Source organism: Sinocyclocheilus grahami, unplaced genomic scaffold (assembly GCF_001515645.1).
Source record: "Sinocyclocheilus grahami isolate Dianchi unplaced genomic scaffold, SAMN03320097.WGS_v1.1 scaffold13.1, whole genome shotgun sequence".
NCBI classification, from domain to species: Eukaryota; Metazoa; Chordata; class Actinopteri; order Cypriniformes; family Cyprinidae; genus Sinocyclocheilus; species Sinocyclocheilus grahami.
In genome coordinates this window covers 1,471,679-1,487,602 of record NW_015505192.1, presented here as the reverse complement: position 1 = coordinate 1,487,602, position 15,924 = coordinate 1,471,679, and the positions used below count along the sequence as shown (strand labels likewise).

Below are 15,924 nucleotides of genomic sequence, written 5' to 3'. Positions count from 1 at the left end.
TTCAAACAAGCACTTCTGTCCATTGTTGCACAACAGCAGAAGCGGTGAACAAAAAGCAAGTACATTCACACCCAGTGTGGGTGTATTTAATTTGTGCCAGTGTCACATAAGTGCAAAGTTGTCTGTTTATTCTGACTGACTGCTGACTGTCTAGCCATATCTGCTCTGCCTTGCAAATATGAAATGGTATTTTAAGTAACTTGATCAATTGTGTGCATTGTTGAGTCAAACAATCTGTGATGAGAAATGGTGATGAGAAAGTCACATGATGAACCAAAGCCCATCACAAGCAGCTTTTAAATAATAACATATATAGAAGGTGCACAGTGTCATTCACACAAAACACTAAACACCATCATGGTAACACACATGAAACTGAAATAATGCAATAAACATTCATTTAACAACATTAGGTGTAACACACAACCCTAATATACAAAACTGATAAGAAAAAACTAAGAAGAAACATCGTTATTTCAACAAAAAAACATCAAATTTGAAATGTAACGCAGGGAATTCTGGGAATGTCAATTTACGGTTATTCACTGTAAATTATACGGTATTTTTCACTTCCAAAAACGGTATACTACCGTAAAAATTATGTCCAATACATGTAATGTCCAATACAGTTTTTCACCGTTTATAGTAGGGGAATTTACCGTTAACCATTTAACAGGTTTTTACTGTAGCATTTATACAGTCTTTTACCGTTAAATTCACGGTCATTTTTTACAGTGCAGTCAAAAACATTTTCTTACCTTTCTAGCCCTGTTACTGTTATCTAAGGGTGTATGCGGTTTACTTTAGTATAATTTGTAAATCTGTTGGATTATAGCTCTTCAAGATAGTTCAAGAAGCAGACAATGGCCCAAGTACCATAAATGCATATTTATAATGATAAAAAAACTCAGGTTTTACAGATGTTACTTAACTGAACTCAGTGCTTATTTTCATCAATTTGCACATGACTGAAGATTTGGCAACTGCCATGTATTTTTTTTTTTACCCATTGTATGCAGTGTTTTCACATGCACATAAAAACTTACCCCTCTGGCCTCTCAAATGCAGACTGTGGCAGGTTAGATCTTGCAGAGGGAGTGTCCATGGCCTTTACACTACTTTAAATATTTTTTTAGAAACCTCCAGCTGTGACCACATGTCAGAATCATTCTCATTTTTACTGACTTATTATGAGTTGTTAGCATTTGTCTCTTTTATGATAATTATGAAGTAAGAAACAATTTGATGCTGATCAATCAAGTCCATTCTTTACAGTACAAAATTATTCAGGAGTCAAGAAGCCTTACTGGCACATTATTGGCAATAAACACACATATAAGTTTCCTGCTATGTACACAAATGCTTGTATTTATGTTCACAGCATGCATGTAACTTTTAGCATGGTTTTTGGGTCTCACTGGTTGTTCTTTACTAATGGCAAGACTTGTAATACCCTGCAGCTCATTTTGGACTTTCATCTAGGTGGGGTTTTACGTGACACAAATATGAGTCAGATGTCACATACTGGAAATTGTCACAAGGCCTACATATCAGTAATGGCTTTAAAGGGATAGTTCACCCAAAAATGAAAATTAGCCTATGATTTACTCACCCTCAAGCCATGTATTACTTTTTTCTTTCAGGTGAATCCAATCGCAGTTATATTAAAACTTATACTGGCTCTTCCAAGCTTTATAATAGCAGTGGGCAGTTGTTTCTGTTCAACAGCCCAAAAGAAGTCCAATAAAGTGCATCCATCCATAACAAAAAGTGCCTCACACGGCTCCGGGGGGGAATAAAGGCCTCCTGTAGTGAATCAATGTGTTTTTGTAATAAACATATACACATTTTTAATTAATTTTTTATATAACTCCGGTTGGATTCATCTGAAAGAAGAAAGTCATATACACCTATGGCTTGAGGGTGAGTAAATCATGGCCTAATTTTTGGGATAGTTAATTAAAATTAAAATTAAAAATCGCAAAATTAAAATGTATCATTTACTCACTCTCCACTTGTTCCAAATTTATAAGAGTTTCTTTCTTCTGTTGAGCACAAAAGATGATTTTTGAAGAATGTTGGTAACCAAACAGTTGACAGTAACCATTCACTTCCATTCAAATTAAGAATGAAAATCTTTACATTTTCTAGCTGCTGTTCATTGTCTTTACTTGTTTGTTTTAATAATTTGGTTTTTATCTCACAAGGCAAGCAGTGAAATGTTTACTTTGTGATGCAGCAGGATCCAATATGCTTGGTTAGTTTATTCCATCGTTCATCTCTCCATTTCCCTTCCCCCATTACAAAATCAAAACATGACAACATGTGCAGCGTCCGTGTCACGTGTAAGAAGCTGCAGAGACGGAGAGCTCGGGATAAATGCGGTGAGTGATCGACAGGACCGAGAGCCAATCAGCTGAGGAATTCCGGGTAGCAACAAAATAAATACAAACACGACGGCCAATCACAAACGACGGGAGGCGTGGCTTACAGTCCGCTTTTCTGACTGTTTACTTCCGTCAATATTCAAAGAAAGCAGAAAATTATCACCATAACAAAGGACTCGCTGTAAGTAAAGTTAAATATACGTCCGTTATCAATACAAATACACGATTTTGCAAGTAAAACAACAATAGAGGTAGAGATTTGAGCTGTCTTTAGTGTTTTGTCGATGTTTAAAAAGATAAGGCTCTTGGCAGGCTTTGAGTTTGAGCAAATGTATTGGCAGTAGTTGTTCAAGAAGCAAGAGCTTATCTTCAATATACAAATGAACATCAAAATGCGTCATTTTTGTTTTTACAAAGAGAATGTTTTACATAAAGATTGTGAAATAAGGCGTTTAAAGCCTTGAATGACTGTTATTATGTGTTGTCTGTCTGATCAGATCCTGATGATATTGTTTGATCATGTGATATGTGACCCTGGAGCACAAAACCAGTCTTAAGTCGCTGGGGTATATTTGTAGCAATGGCCAAAAAAACATTGTATGGGTCAATTTTTTTTCTCTTTTATGCCATAAATCATTAGGACATTAAGTAAAGATCATGTTCCATAAAAAAATATTTTGTAAATGTCCTTCTGTAAATATATCAAAACTTAATTTTTGATTAGTAATATGCATAGCTAAGATCTTCATTTGGACAACTTTAAAGGCGATTTTCTCGATATTTTGATTTTTTTGCACCCTCAGATTCCAGATTTTCAAATAGTTGTATCTCGGCCAAATATTGTCCGATCCTAACAAACCATACATCAATGGAAAGCTTATTTATTCAGATTTGAGATCGTGCATAAATCTCAATTTAAAAAAATTGACCCTTATGACTGGTTTTGTGGTCCAGGGTCACATATGTGACAAGCCTTTGCTGTGTTATAATGGTTTGAGATAAGAGTCTCTTGTATTCAGATCTCTGGAGCAGGTGGAAGAACATGCCGTTCTTGGGCCAAGATTGGAGATCACCAGGCTGGAGCTGGATCAAAACTGAGGACGGCTGGAAACGCTTTGAATATTTAAACCACAAACTGGGAGACAATATCAATGAACTTACCTTGGAAGAGTAAGAAATGCTTTGAATTATGTCAGTGAAATGTAGTGATAGTTCTAGGGTGATAACCTAACCTACAACCTTTCAGTTACCACCTCCGATCTTTAACCACAAAGCTACACCACCTCAGAAAAGCATTGAGGAACAGACTAAAATGGAAGTGTGTATGCGGCATGTGGGAAGTCAGGTATCCGTGTTTAGAACTGCTGTTTGTTATTTTCACCGTCTGTGGTCATTGTCTGGAATAGCATAGAATAGACAGCCATGAACTGGTTTTTGAATATATTCAGACAACGATACACTGACTGAGCTAAAAACACCTTAGTCTGACCATGCTGTCATGGAAACAACAGATCTGAGGTCGATCAGACAGACTACGAGGAAACGTGAACATTTGAAACCATCTGGCTGTGTGAGGACGCCAGTAGGTGTTTGGATAGTTTCAGTGTACTCCTGCATCACATGTGATTTCGGTGTTAAATTTCACTAGACAATAGACTACACACTCACCTGTGTAAACTAAAACATCTTCAGATCTTCAGAACTCAATTAGCAATACTTGGATTAATAGTTAAAAAGACCTTGCATTGGTTTGATGTTTTATTGCATTATGTGTCAACTAAGTTATGTGTACAAGTTAGTGCTCCTAGAAGATAAGTCTAAATTGCATGTTTGCAATCTGTTTATCACATGATCATGTACTTTTTGTAGGTCGCTCTGAATAGGATTCTTAAATGGAAATGTATTGTCTAAAGCATATTTTGGTATAGTCATAGTTAACTTGAATTTATTAACTCTCCAGATTGGACAATGACAAGGAGAACATCTACGTGGGAGATGTCTGTGAAGTAGCTGCCAAGAAGAGAAAAAAGGACTTCTTCAACAACAACACTAAGTCACAGTGTAAAAAAATCTATTATTATTATTAGTTATTCTGTTTAGCGGTCATTTTATAAAAATACAAGACCACAGAATGCTACAGTTGGCCATTCCGAATAATTTTTTCATTAGAACTGGGAAATTATTAATCATTTAATATGTTTTTTTTATTTTACATCATGTCAAATGACAAGTGTAGTCAGATTTAATTATGTAGTGCTTTATAAAAAACAGATTGTTTCAAAGCAGCACAGCAATGATCTCAGTTTTAATAGTGAGATGTCTTTTTTTTTTTTTTTTACAATCATACAGGTTTTTTTTGTTTTTTTTTTTTTTTTTTACAATCATACAGGTTTTTTTTGGGGGGGGGGATTATACAGTTTAGTGGTCATTACACAATAATTTTTTTCCAGAGGTGTGCAATAATTACTCATTATTAAGTATTTTACGTTATGCTTGCTTACATCACACTTAATTATCACAACAATAATCTCAAATTGAAACGTAAACTAGAGTTTCTTTGGACAATAGGCCATTATACAGTTTAGCAGTTATACAAAAATATATGACCATAGAATGCTACAATTGACCAATCAGAATCAGGTTTTCTAGAGAGCTGCATAATGATTACTAATTTACTGTCTTTTTTAACATCTTAGCCAATCACATATAAACCTAAGCAGTTGGAACTTCTTTTACTCATCCTCAAGTTGTTCCAAACCTTTATGCGTTTCTTTCTTCTGTGGAACACAAAAGAACATATTTTGAAGGAAATTTGGTAACCAAACAGTTTCAGTTCTCATTGTTTTCTATTATAATTTTTGTCCATAAAATGGAAGTCAGTGGGAACGGAAATGGTTTGGTTACCACCATTTTTCAAAATATCTTCTTTTATGTTCCACAGAAGAGAATGCCATACAAGTTTGGAACATCATGTGGGTGAGTAAGTAGTGACAGAATTTATATAATGTATATAATATAGTATATAGATAAAATATATATTGTTCTTTTTCTCAGTTTTTTTCCAGGAGAGGTGGATCTACGTTCAGAAGGAGAGTACGCGAGAGGTGAGATAAATTATGTCATAGCATCTTCGTCTTAGCAAACAAACAACATGAGTCATAGAATATTTGATGTCATTGTTTATATTTCACAGTTCTCCCATCAGTAGTCTTTTCTAACCTTTGTCAAATGCGAACCGTGTGTTTGTTGTTGCAGAGGCATGGGTACTGTACGCTTGGCGAGGCCTTCAATCGTCTGGATTTTTCCAGCGCCATTCAGGATATGCGGCGATTCAACTATGTGATCAAAGTAAGATGTTCTGTTCTCTGCTGAACAACTGCTAGAATACCTCTCTCCATTTGATTTACTTACTCGGCTTCTGTATCCTCTCTCACTTTATCCACTCTGTTTACTTCTCTTAGCTTCTGCAGTTGATTGCCAAGTCCCAGCTGACGTCTTTGAGTGGAGCTGCTCAGAAAAACTATTTCAATGTCCTGGAGAAGATTGTGAGAAAAGGTGAGCTGACTTCTTTTTCTCTGACTTTATCCAGTTACATAGAAAATGCGGAAGACATATTGTCCCAATATATGTGCATATACAAATATATATGCATATTTGTTTGTTTCTTTAATCGGACAGTTCTGGATGACCATCATAATCCACGTCTGATCAAGGCGTTGCTGAATGATCTAAGCTCCACTCTCTGCATCCTCATCCGAGAAGTTGGGAAGTGTGTGCTGATTGGCAACATCAACATTTGGGTCTGCCGTTTAGAAACCATCTTAAACTGGCAGCAACAGCTCAACAATTTGCAAATTCCAAAGGTAGACTTTTTCACAGTCTTATGAGTTAACCATAAGCAAAAATCAGTTGGTCAGTGGGTTTATTGAAAGAGTTATCTAACCCCCTTTAAAGCACCAAAAAAAACAAAACTATTATTTGTATAAATGCACAGGTCAGTCAGCCCACATCTAGTTGTGAGTAGTGGGATGATTATTAAATAATATGATTATATTATTATTGTATATCGTAGCATTTTTAATTTTTATGTTAAATTTGTTACAGTATAGTGCTGGACGATATGGCAAAAAAAAAAAATCAAATCTCAGTATTTTTTGGCTGAATTGCGATATACGGCATATATTTCGGTATTTTATAAATTTTTGTATTTGGATTAAAAAATATATATATTATTTAATTAGTATTTATTTATTTACTTACTTCCCAATGTTGTCCAATGAAACTATTTTTATATTAAAGGCCATGAAAACAAATATAGTGAAAATAACCATGTAGACTATGGGCTATCATGAGCAAAAAAGGGGTTAAAATCACTTTACAACCGCTTTAAACTATACGTGTTAACTATATCTTACAAGTTTTTTTTTAAAAGTTCTTAATATAAAGCATGTCTGATGTTTAGGACAAATTGGATTATGTGCTTTCCCGTGCAGCAGCTTCAGATGCACTCATATCAAACTACTGTATATCTATATAATCTGTATTGCCTCATACAATATTGCTTACTAAGAATATATTGATACATTGTACAAACTCAATAAACCACCCAGCCCTATTACAGTATACATTTATTATATAAATAATGAAATGTTATTACATAATATATAATTAATAAAAAAAATAGTAAATAATAACCTTGATAAATCAATAATCTAATTAATAATTAAGCATTACTAAATAATAAATAAATACAAATAATAATAAATAATTAATACAAATAAATATATTTAAATATATGCATTTTAATATTAAAGCCGTATTACTAAATATCATAAAAATGCAGAAAAAGAATAATCAGTGGTCTCCATAGGCTTCCGTATGTGACAGTAAGAACTAAAAGTCTTTATGCTGTTCTCGAGATGCTGTTCTTATCTAACAAATTAATCAGCTCTGCTGTCTGATTAACTTTTAGGACCAAAGACAGCTGTTGAGTCTTGTATTTCTTGTGATTGTAGTAGCCAACAATCTTCTCTTTATATTTATATAATGCTAAATATGTCTTGTTGCAGCAAGTTTCAAATGGCATGACACTGAGCGACCTTCCTTTGCACATGCAAAACAACATCCTGTTCAAGTTTAGTGATGCCTGTGACATCATCAGTCTGGGACGAACCACACCAACACTGCACATGCTCAGTGAGGACCGGCAGCTGTGGAAGAAACTGTGCCAGTTTCATTTCACCGAGAAACAGGTGAGGAATAAGAATTTATTAAGTCAGTCATAAACGTCATTACCATCACACACAAATTCACACATACTATATCAATATTTCATTCTTTTCAAGATTTTAAGTAGTCAAAGTGCTCCTAATTAAAGAATTGCCTAGATATTATTGTTCGTTTTAAGCACTTATGAATGAGGTTTTATCTGAGATTCTTTAAAGGGATAGTTCACCCAAAAGTGAAAATTTGATGTTTATCTGCTTACCCCCAGGGCATCCAAGATGTAGGTGACTTTGTTTCTTCAGTAGAACACATATGATGGTTTTTAACTTTAACCGTTGCAGTCTATCAGTTGTATAATGCATGGCAATGGTAACAAAATCTATGAGAGTAAAAAAAAACATGCACAGACAAATCCAAATTAAACCCTGTGGCTCGTGACGACACATTGATGTCCTAAGACACGAAACGATCGGTTTGTGCCAGAAACAAACCTCTATTAGAGGTAAAAAAATATATAAATACTGTTCGGTTTCTGGCACAAACCGATATTTTCGTGTCTTAGGACATCAATGTGTCGTCACGAGCCACAGGGTTTAATTTGGATTTGTCTGTGCATGTTTTTTTTACTCTCATAGATTTTGTTACCATTGCCATGCATTATACGACTGATAGACTGCAACGGTTAAAGTTAAAAATCATCATATGTGTTCTACTGAAGAAACAAAGTCACCTACATCTTGGATGCCCTGGGGGTAAGCAGATAAACATCACATTTTCATTTTTGGGTGAACTATCCCTTTAATGTGAGTCTTTTTGGAGATTCAAAATTGCTGAAAGTTGGGTCAGTCAGTTAATTTGGCCACAAGATGGCAGTCATGCACACAAGCGTGTGAGAGAAGCCTCTGTTCCTCACAGAGCTCTCTGTTTGTGTGTTCAGTTCTGCAGGCACTTGATTCTGTCAGAGAAGGGCCATGTGGACTGGAAGCTGATGTTTTTCACACTTCAGAAATACTACCCTGTGAAAGAACAGTACGGAGACACTCTGCAGTTCTGCAGGCACTGTAGCATCCTCTTCTGGAATGTAAGAAATCCCTTTTTTAAATGTCTGGTCTGTGAATAAACAGTACAACATCCCTCGGGATTTTGTTACTATTTCGATTTAAGTGCTTTTCTCAAACGTTTCTAATGTTGAAGCCCAGTACAGTATGTGCCACACTTGATTGCTCCTAAACAAACTACCCTTACATGCTGTTTTTTTTTGTTTGTGTGGAAAGATCTTCTATAATTGCAGTTTGTGGTTAGGAACTCATTATAGACACAATTATCGATAGACAAGCATCAGTTTGTTCCAATGATCTTAATAGGCGACCAGTATTAGCATATACTCCTCGGTTAAAATGTTTGGGGTCAGTAAGATTTGTTAAATTTTTTTTTTTTTAATCTCCTAAACTCACAAAGGCCCACAAAGTAATATTGAGCAGTGTCCGAAATTTAAAAAATTAAAATAATTGTTTTAATATATTTTCAACAGCAACATTACTCTATTTTTCAGTGTTACATGATCCTTCAGAAATCATTCTGATATGCTGATTTGCAGTTTAAGAAACATTATCAATGTTGAAAACAGTAGCCCTGCTTAGTAGGCCTAAGGCCTAAGTCGTGGCCTAATGGTTAGAGAGTCGGACTCGTAACCCAAAGGAGTGAATGTACAGCGCTCTTTCCCACCTTCAGTACCACGACTGAGGTGCCCTTGATCAAGGCACCGAACCCCCAACTGCTCCCCAGGCGCTGCAGCATAAATGGCTGCCCACTGCTCCGGGTGTGTGTTCACGGTGTATGTGTTCACTGCTGTGTGTGTGCACTTTGGATGGGTTAAATGCAGAGCACTAATTCCAAGTATGGGTCACCATACTTGGCCACATGTCACTTCACTTCACTTAGTAGTTGTATTTAAACTGTGAAACATTTTTTAGTATTCTTTGACGAATAGAAAGTTTAAAAAAATTGTTTTTATTTGAAACAGTAATATTTTGTAGCATTATAAATGTCTTTACTGTCACTTGATCAATTTAATGCATTTTTGTTGAAAAAAGTATAAATTTATTAAAGAAAGTATTTTTTGCTGATCCCACATTGTTGAACAGTAGTGTTTTAAAAGGAATAGTTCACCTAAAAATTTAAATTCATTCACATAAATGATGACAGAAGTTGAAATTTATAGTTATAACAAACATACCTAATTTCACTTCGAAAAAGTTTAATTTCAACAGTTTTGGGTTGGGGTGTGCGATATATATCATATACAATAATATCGTAATTGTTGTTAAAACTATATGCGATTTGACACTATCGAGTATATTGCAAAAACCAAACAAAAACACACCCAGAGAGTGCACGCATACACTACGTGATGTAGGTTAAACCACATTTAGAGTCCACGCTTTGACTGCAAGATTTAGTCTATTAAAATACATTTACATTTCCCCCAAAATTCAAGATAAGTGGGCAAAAATGCCCCTGTATAACTTTTGTCTTTTATATTTATATCATCTGATATAGTTAATATCACACGAAGAGTGACGTTTTTTCTCCAAACATCAGCACGATTGCAAATGTGATATTGATTTGATGAACAGTTCAATAAACAAGAAGTTAATTTTAAGTGACTTAAAGGGATAGTTCACCCAAAAATGAAAATTAGCCCATGATTCACTCACCCTCAAGCCATCCTAGGTGAGTATGACTTTCTTCTTTCAGATGAATCCATTCGGAGTTATATTAAAAAAACGTCCTGGCTCTTCCAAGCTTTATAATGGAAGTGAATGGGTGTTATTTTTCAGTAGTCTAAAAAAGTCAAATAAAGTGCATCCATCCATCATAAAAAGTGCCTCACACGGCTCTGGGGGGTGAATAAAGGCCTCTTGAAGCAAATCGATGCGTTTGTGTAAGAATCTATATATACGTATCTATATTTAAAACTTTATAAACTGTAATCTCTAGCTTCCGCTAACTGTTGTATGCACGTTCAATACGGCGGATGATGTAGGCGTAGTGTAAGCTCCAGTGAGAAGTGTCTAATGCGGAAGCGCAGCGGAGAGAGCAAAACAAAACACTGGTCACAAATCAGAAGTGCAAAACGAGGATTTGTAAAGAAAAATGTTGGAGGATTTCGATATAAGCCAAGAGGAGACTGGTTTTCCTTTGTTAAAGAAACTTTGCTTCCTTTGCTCCTGTAAACAAAATGTGGTTCTTGCAAGACTAGCATATACTCATAGGCGCTTTACGCTACATCCAACGTCATCCATACGACAGTTAGCAGAAGCTAGAGATTACGGTTTATAAAGTTTTCAATATTGATATTTTTCTTACAAAAATGCATTGATTCACTACAGGATGCCTTTATTCTCCCCCCGGAGCCATGTGAGGCACTTTTAATGATGGATGGATGTGCTTTATTGGACTTCTTTTGGACTATTGAAAAATAACACCCATTCACTGCCATTATAAAGCTTGGAAGAGCCAGGACATTTTTTAATATAACACCGATTGGAAAGAAAGTCTGAAAGAATACTGCCATGTGAGGCACTTTTAATGATGGATGGATGTGCTTTATTGGACTTCTTTTGGACTATTGAAAAATAACACCCATTCACTGCCATTATAAAGCTTGGAAGAGCCAGGACATTTTTTAATATAACTCCGATTGGAAAGAAAGTCTGAAAGAAGAAAGTCATACACACCTAGAATGCCTTGAGGGTGAGTAAATCATGGGGTCATTTTCATTTTTGGAAGAACTATCCCTTTAATAGACACTTGTTTTTGCTGTATTTTGACAACGAAAATAGTTCCAAACAAAGCCACAGCAGAACTGTTTTGCATCTCTGAGCAACACACGACAGTGTCTCGTTACTGAATCAATCAGCCATTTGACGATTTTGACTGGCGATTTTAGGTTTATATTTAAAGTATATTTTCCCTCTTTTTCCCCCAAAATAATTTCAAATATCAGTATTAACAAAAATCTGTATTAAAACTCTCAGTATTAAATCATCAGTATTGCAGAACTGTTTTGCATCTCTGAGCAACACACGACAGTGTCTCGTTACTGAATCAATCAGCCATTTGAACGAATCGGTTGAATGAATGACTCAATCATGTAGTGATTTGCCGCAACCTACTGGCGATTTTAGGTTTATATTTAAAGTATATTTTCCCTCTTTTTCCCCCAAAATAATTTCAAATATCAGTATTAACAAAAATCTGTATTAAAACTCTCAGTATTAAATCATCAGTATTAAAAAAAACATCAAAAGATTAATTATGCATTTGTAACTGCATTCATGTCCTGCATTAAACAGTCTGTGAATGCATCTAAATGCCACTTCAGGAGCAGATTCTGTGGCACCTCTGCTTTGCAAACACAAATTTGATTTTGATCAAAAAAATTATTTTATTTGATTGGTAACAGCCCTATAGTGTCTTACTATTTGAATTTACCGATTCAATTTAATAATTTGACACAAAAGATGATGCATACATTTAATTAGGTTTGAAAAAATTGGCCTTGGGGGCCATTCACATATCACGTTTTTTACGCGCTCAAGTTCGTTATTTCAAATGAAGATGCGCAGCAGGCGCGCTTATAATGTAAGCGACGCAGTATCCAGATAAAAACATTTAAACTTTTCAGAATGTCGCAAGCGCACCGCGGGTCATGTGACTTGAACCAACCAATCAGCTTCATCCTTTCCCGTAACAACATTGAAAGCTCAGCCAAGATGAAGGAACAGCTGATCATAGCTGTACAGGTATAGCCATTTTTAAATAAATTTAGTAGCAGAGCTACTGCAAGCGATTTTTAGTGCTGCAAATCCATTTTTCCTTTGCTGAACCTTCCGAGTCTTCATGGAGAGTGCATGGTTACTTAGCAACGGCAGATGCCTCCGGAGTGCAAGCGCCCGAACGCTTTGGAAAAAAGCGTTTTCCGTGCATTTTAGGCGCGACATGTGAACGGCCCCTTATAAAGGTAAAAATGCCTGTGAAAGGTAAAAGTCAATTTAAACTTATTGGAAAAGTTAATTTCTGTTACTCCTGTAAACTAATCATTGCACAGAATATGAAGAATATCAAAAGCTTTGGGAGTCAGCAGTCCACGGAAGTCCTAAACCTGCCAAAGTACCAGCACAATAACACACTCTGCAAAATATCGTCTAATTATCGTTATCAACAAAATTCCAGAAAATATTATCGAGATATCAAAAAAAACATCAAAAGATTAATTATGCATTTGTAACTGCATTCATGTCCTGCATTAAACAGTCTGTGAATGCATCTAAATGCCACTTCAGGAGCAGATTCTGTGGCACCTCTGCTTTGCAAACACAAATTTGATTTTGATCAAAAAAATGATTTTATTTGATTGGTAACAGCCCTATAGTGTCTTACTATTTGAATTTACCGATTCAATTTAATAATTTGACACAAAAGATGATGCATACATTTAATTAGGTTTGAAAAAATTGGCCTTGGGGGCCATTCACATATCACGTTTTTTACGCGCTCAAGTTCGTTATTTCATTAAACATTTAAACTTTTCAGAATGTCGCAAGCGCACCGCGGGTCATGTGACTTGAACCAACCAATCAGCTTCATCCTTTCCCGTAACAACATTGAAAGCTCAGCCAAGATGAAGGAACAGCTGATCATAGCTGTACAGGTATAGCCATTTTTAAATAAATTTAGTAGCAGAGCTACTGCAAGCGATTTTTAGTGCTGCAAATCCATTTTTCCTTTGCTGAACCTTCCGAGTCTTCATGGAGAGTGCATGGTTACTTAGCAACGGCAGATGCCTCCGGAGTGCAAGCGCCCGAACGCTTTGGAAAAAAGCGTTTTCCGTGCATTTTAGGCGCGACATGTGAACGGCCCCTTATAAAGGTAAAAATGCCTGTGAAAGGTAAAAGTCAATTTAAACTTATTGGAAAAGTTAATTTCTGTTACTCCTGTAAACTAATCATTGCACAGAATATGAAGAATATCAAAAGCTTTGGGAGTCAGCAGTCCACGGAAGTCCTAAACCTGCCAAAGTACCAGCACAATAACACACTCAGCAAAATATCGTCTAATTATCGTTATCAACAAAATTCCAGAAAATATTATCGAGATATCATTTTTTGTCATTATCGCACACACCTAGCATTGGGTTATATCTGTTCCATTTGCCCTCTGTAATATCAGCCCTCTTCCTCTACCCTTTGACCTTGAGCCTTTTTATTCTTTTTCTGTTCTCCTCCTGGTCCCTTATCTCCTAAAGGACAGACACCTGGCTTTAATCTTTAAGGTACATGTTAAATCTTTTATGAGTGTGCAAGTGTTTTGAAATTAGTGTCTGTTAATAATATTAGTTTTGCTTCATCGGTCATTTTTTTTTCTTCTCCTAACCTCTGTCGTCTTATTCTTTTTCTGCCCATCATTTTGTCTTGCACTTCCATCCATTCGAATCAACTGGACTTGTTCTGTATTGTTTGTATTCATTTTAATATTTGATTGGATATATTTTTCTGAATGTCTTCTTTTTTTCTCCATTTGGTTTTTTTATGTCGTCAGTATGTTTCACATCACCGTTATGCACTAATGCATCTCTCGACTGATCACATGAACATACATACACTGTAAAATAAAATCCGTAAAATTTACGGTAAAAAACCGGCAGCTGTGGTTACCGGAATTTTACATTAAAAAATACGGTAGCAACGTTTTAGGTTTTATGGTTTTAACTTGAATTTACAGTCAAATACCGCAATTTCATTAACTGATAAAATGTTATTATATACCAACCTATTGAAGCACTGACATCTGTTTTGTACCTTTGTAATACACTGATAACCACCAAATGCAGGTGGTGATGAGAAAGTCACATGATGAACCCATCATGATGAGCCCATCACAAGTAGCTTTTAAATAATAACATATATAGAAGGTGCGCCGTGTCATTCACACAAACACCGAACACCATCATGGTAACACACATGAAACTGAAATAATGCAATAAACATTAATTTAACAACATTAGGTGTAACACTCAACCCTAATATACAAAACTGATAAGAAAAAACTAAGAAGAAACATAGTTATTTCAACAAAAAAACATCAAATTTGAAATGTAACGCAGGGAATTCTGGGAATGTAAATTTACGGTTATTCACTGTAAATTATACGGCCTTTTTCACTTCCAAAAACGGTATACTACCGTAAAATTAATGTCCAATACATGTAATGTCCAATACAGTTTTTCACCGTATATAGTAGGGGAATTTACCGTTAACCATTTAACAGGTTTTTACTGTAGCATTTTTACAGTCTTTTGCCGTTAAATTCACGGTCATTTTTTACAGTGTACAATGACTATTATATTTGCTTATACTTAGGGATTTGAATATACCCCTAAACCTGAGTATTACACTTGGTGTGTAACTTGCAGTGCTGGGTAGTAACTGAATATTTTTAAAGTAGGTTAGGTTACACATTATTTTACAGTGTCCTTGTTACAGTGTAATTGTGCATTTAAGTACTAAGTAATATTAATTAACAACATGCACTTACTGTAGGGTTAGGATTAGTGTCTGGTGTAGGGTTATTGCATGTAATTATGCATAATTTTATTTATTGAAAGATTACATATTATTCACACAATGGCAGCAAATTATTCATAATTTATTGATTCTCTGATGGCGGTTAATGGTCACATGACGTGTAGGTAAACAAACAAAAGATTAATTTTTTTTAAAATCAAAAAATATTTAATTTCCTGTTTTAGTATTTTATTATTTTAAAATATTTTTTAAATATACAATTTTTATGATATATTAATTATTAGCTTTTCTTAAACTCACTAACCCCAGTTTGAATTTTTTTGGTATATTTTTCATAGATAATATATTTTCTGAAATGAATATACAAAATAATAATTTAAATTATGTGATAAATGGGTCAAAAGTAAAAGTAATCAAAAAGTAGTCAGAATACATTACCTAAAATGTGTAATATAATAGATTAGGTCACTAACTATAATTTCACTAACTAGAAATCAGTAACGGTCTACAATTGTTAAAGGTCCCATGGCATGAAAATTTCACTTTATGAGGTTTTTTAACATTAATATGAGTTTCCCTAGCCTGCCTATGGTCCCCCAGTGGCTAGAAATGGTGATAGGTGTAAACCGAGCCCTGGGTATCCTGCTTCGCCTTTGAGAAAATGAAAGCTCAGATGGCCCAATCTGGAATCTTCCCTTTATGTCGTCATACGGGGAAAGGTT

At 35.1% G+C, this 15,924-nt stretch overlaps 1 protein-coding gene across 3 annotated transcripts in view; it reads left to right on the top strand.

Moving 5' to 3' along the window:
• The first annotated feature begins 2,340 nt into the window (after window positions 1-2,340).
• fbxo25 (F-box protein 25) overlaps window positions 2,341-15,924 on the top strand; it is a 17,320-nt gene continuing 3,736 nt past the window's right edge. Inside the window, exons 1-10 of one of the 3 annotated variants that reach the window (XM_016290179.1) lie at window positions 2,341-2,568; window positions 3,407-3,557; window positions 4,348-4,448; window positions 5,442-5,491; window positions 5,643-5,735; window positions 5,849-5,942; window positions 6,066-6,250; window positions 7,457-7,639; window positions 8,551-8,694; window positions 13,924-13,950. In XM_016290179.1, the coding sequence (XP_016145665.1) occupies window positions 3,430-3,557; window positions 4,348-4,448; window positions 5,442-5,491; window positions 5,643-5,735; window positions 5,849-5,942; window positions 6,066-6,250; window positions 7,457-7,639; window positions 8,551-8,694; window positions 13,924-13,950 (1,005 nt within the window). In that variant the 5' untranslated portion in view covers window positions 2,341-2,568; window positions 3,407-3,429. Of the gene's footprint in view, window positions 2,639-3,406; window positions 3,558-4,347; window positions 4,449-5,441; window positions 5,492-5,642; window positions 5,736-5,848; window positions 5,943-6,065; window positions 6,251-7,456; window positions 7,640-8,550; window positions 8,695-13,923; window positions 13,951-15,924 lie in introns of all 3 variants that reach the window. The other 2 variants (XM_016290188.1, XM_016290195.1) reach the window with 2 other exon arrangements.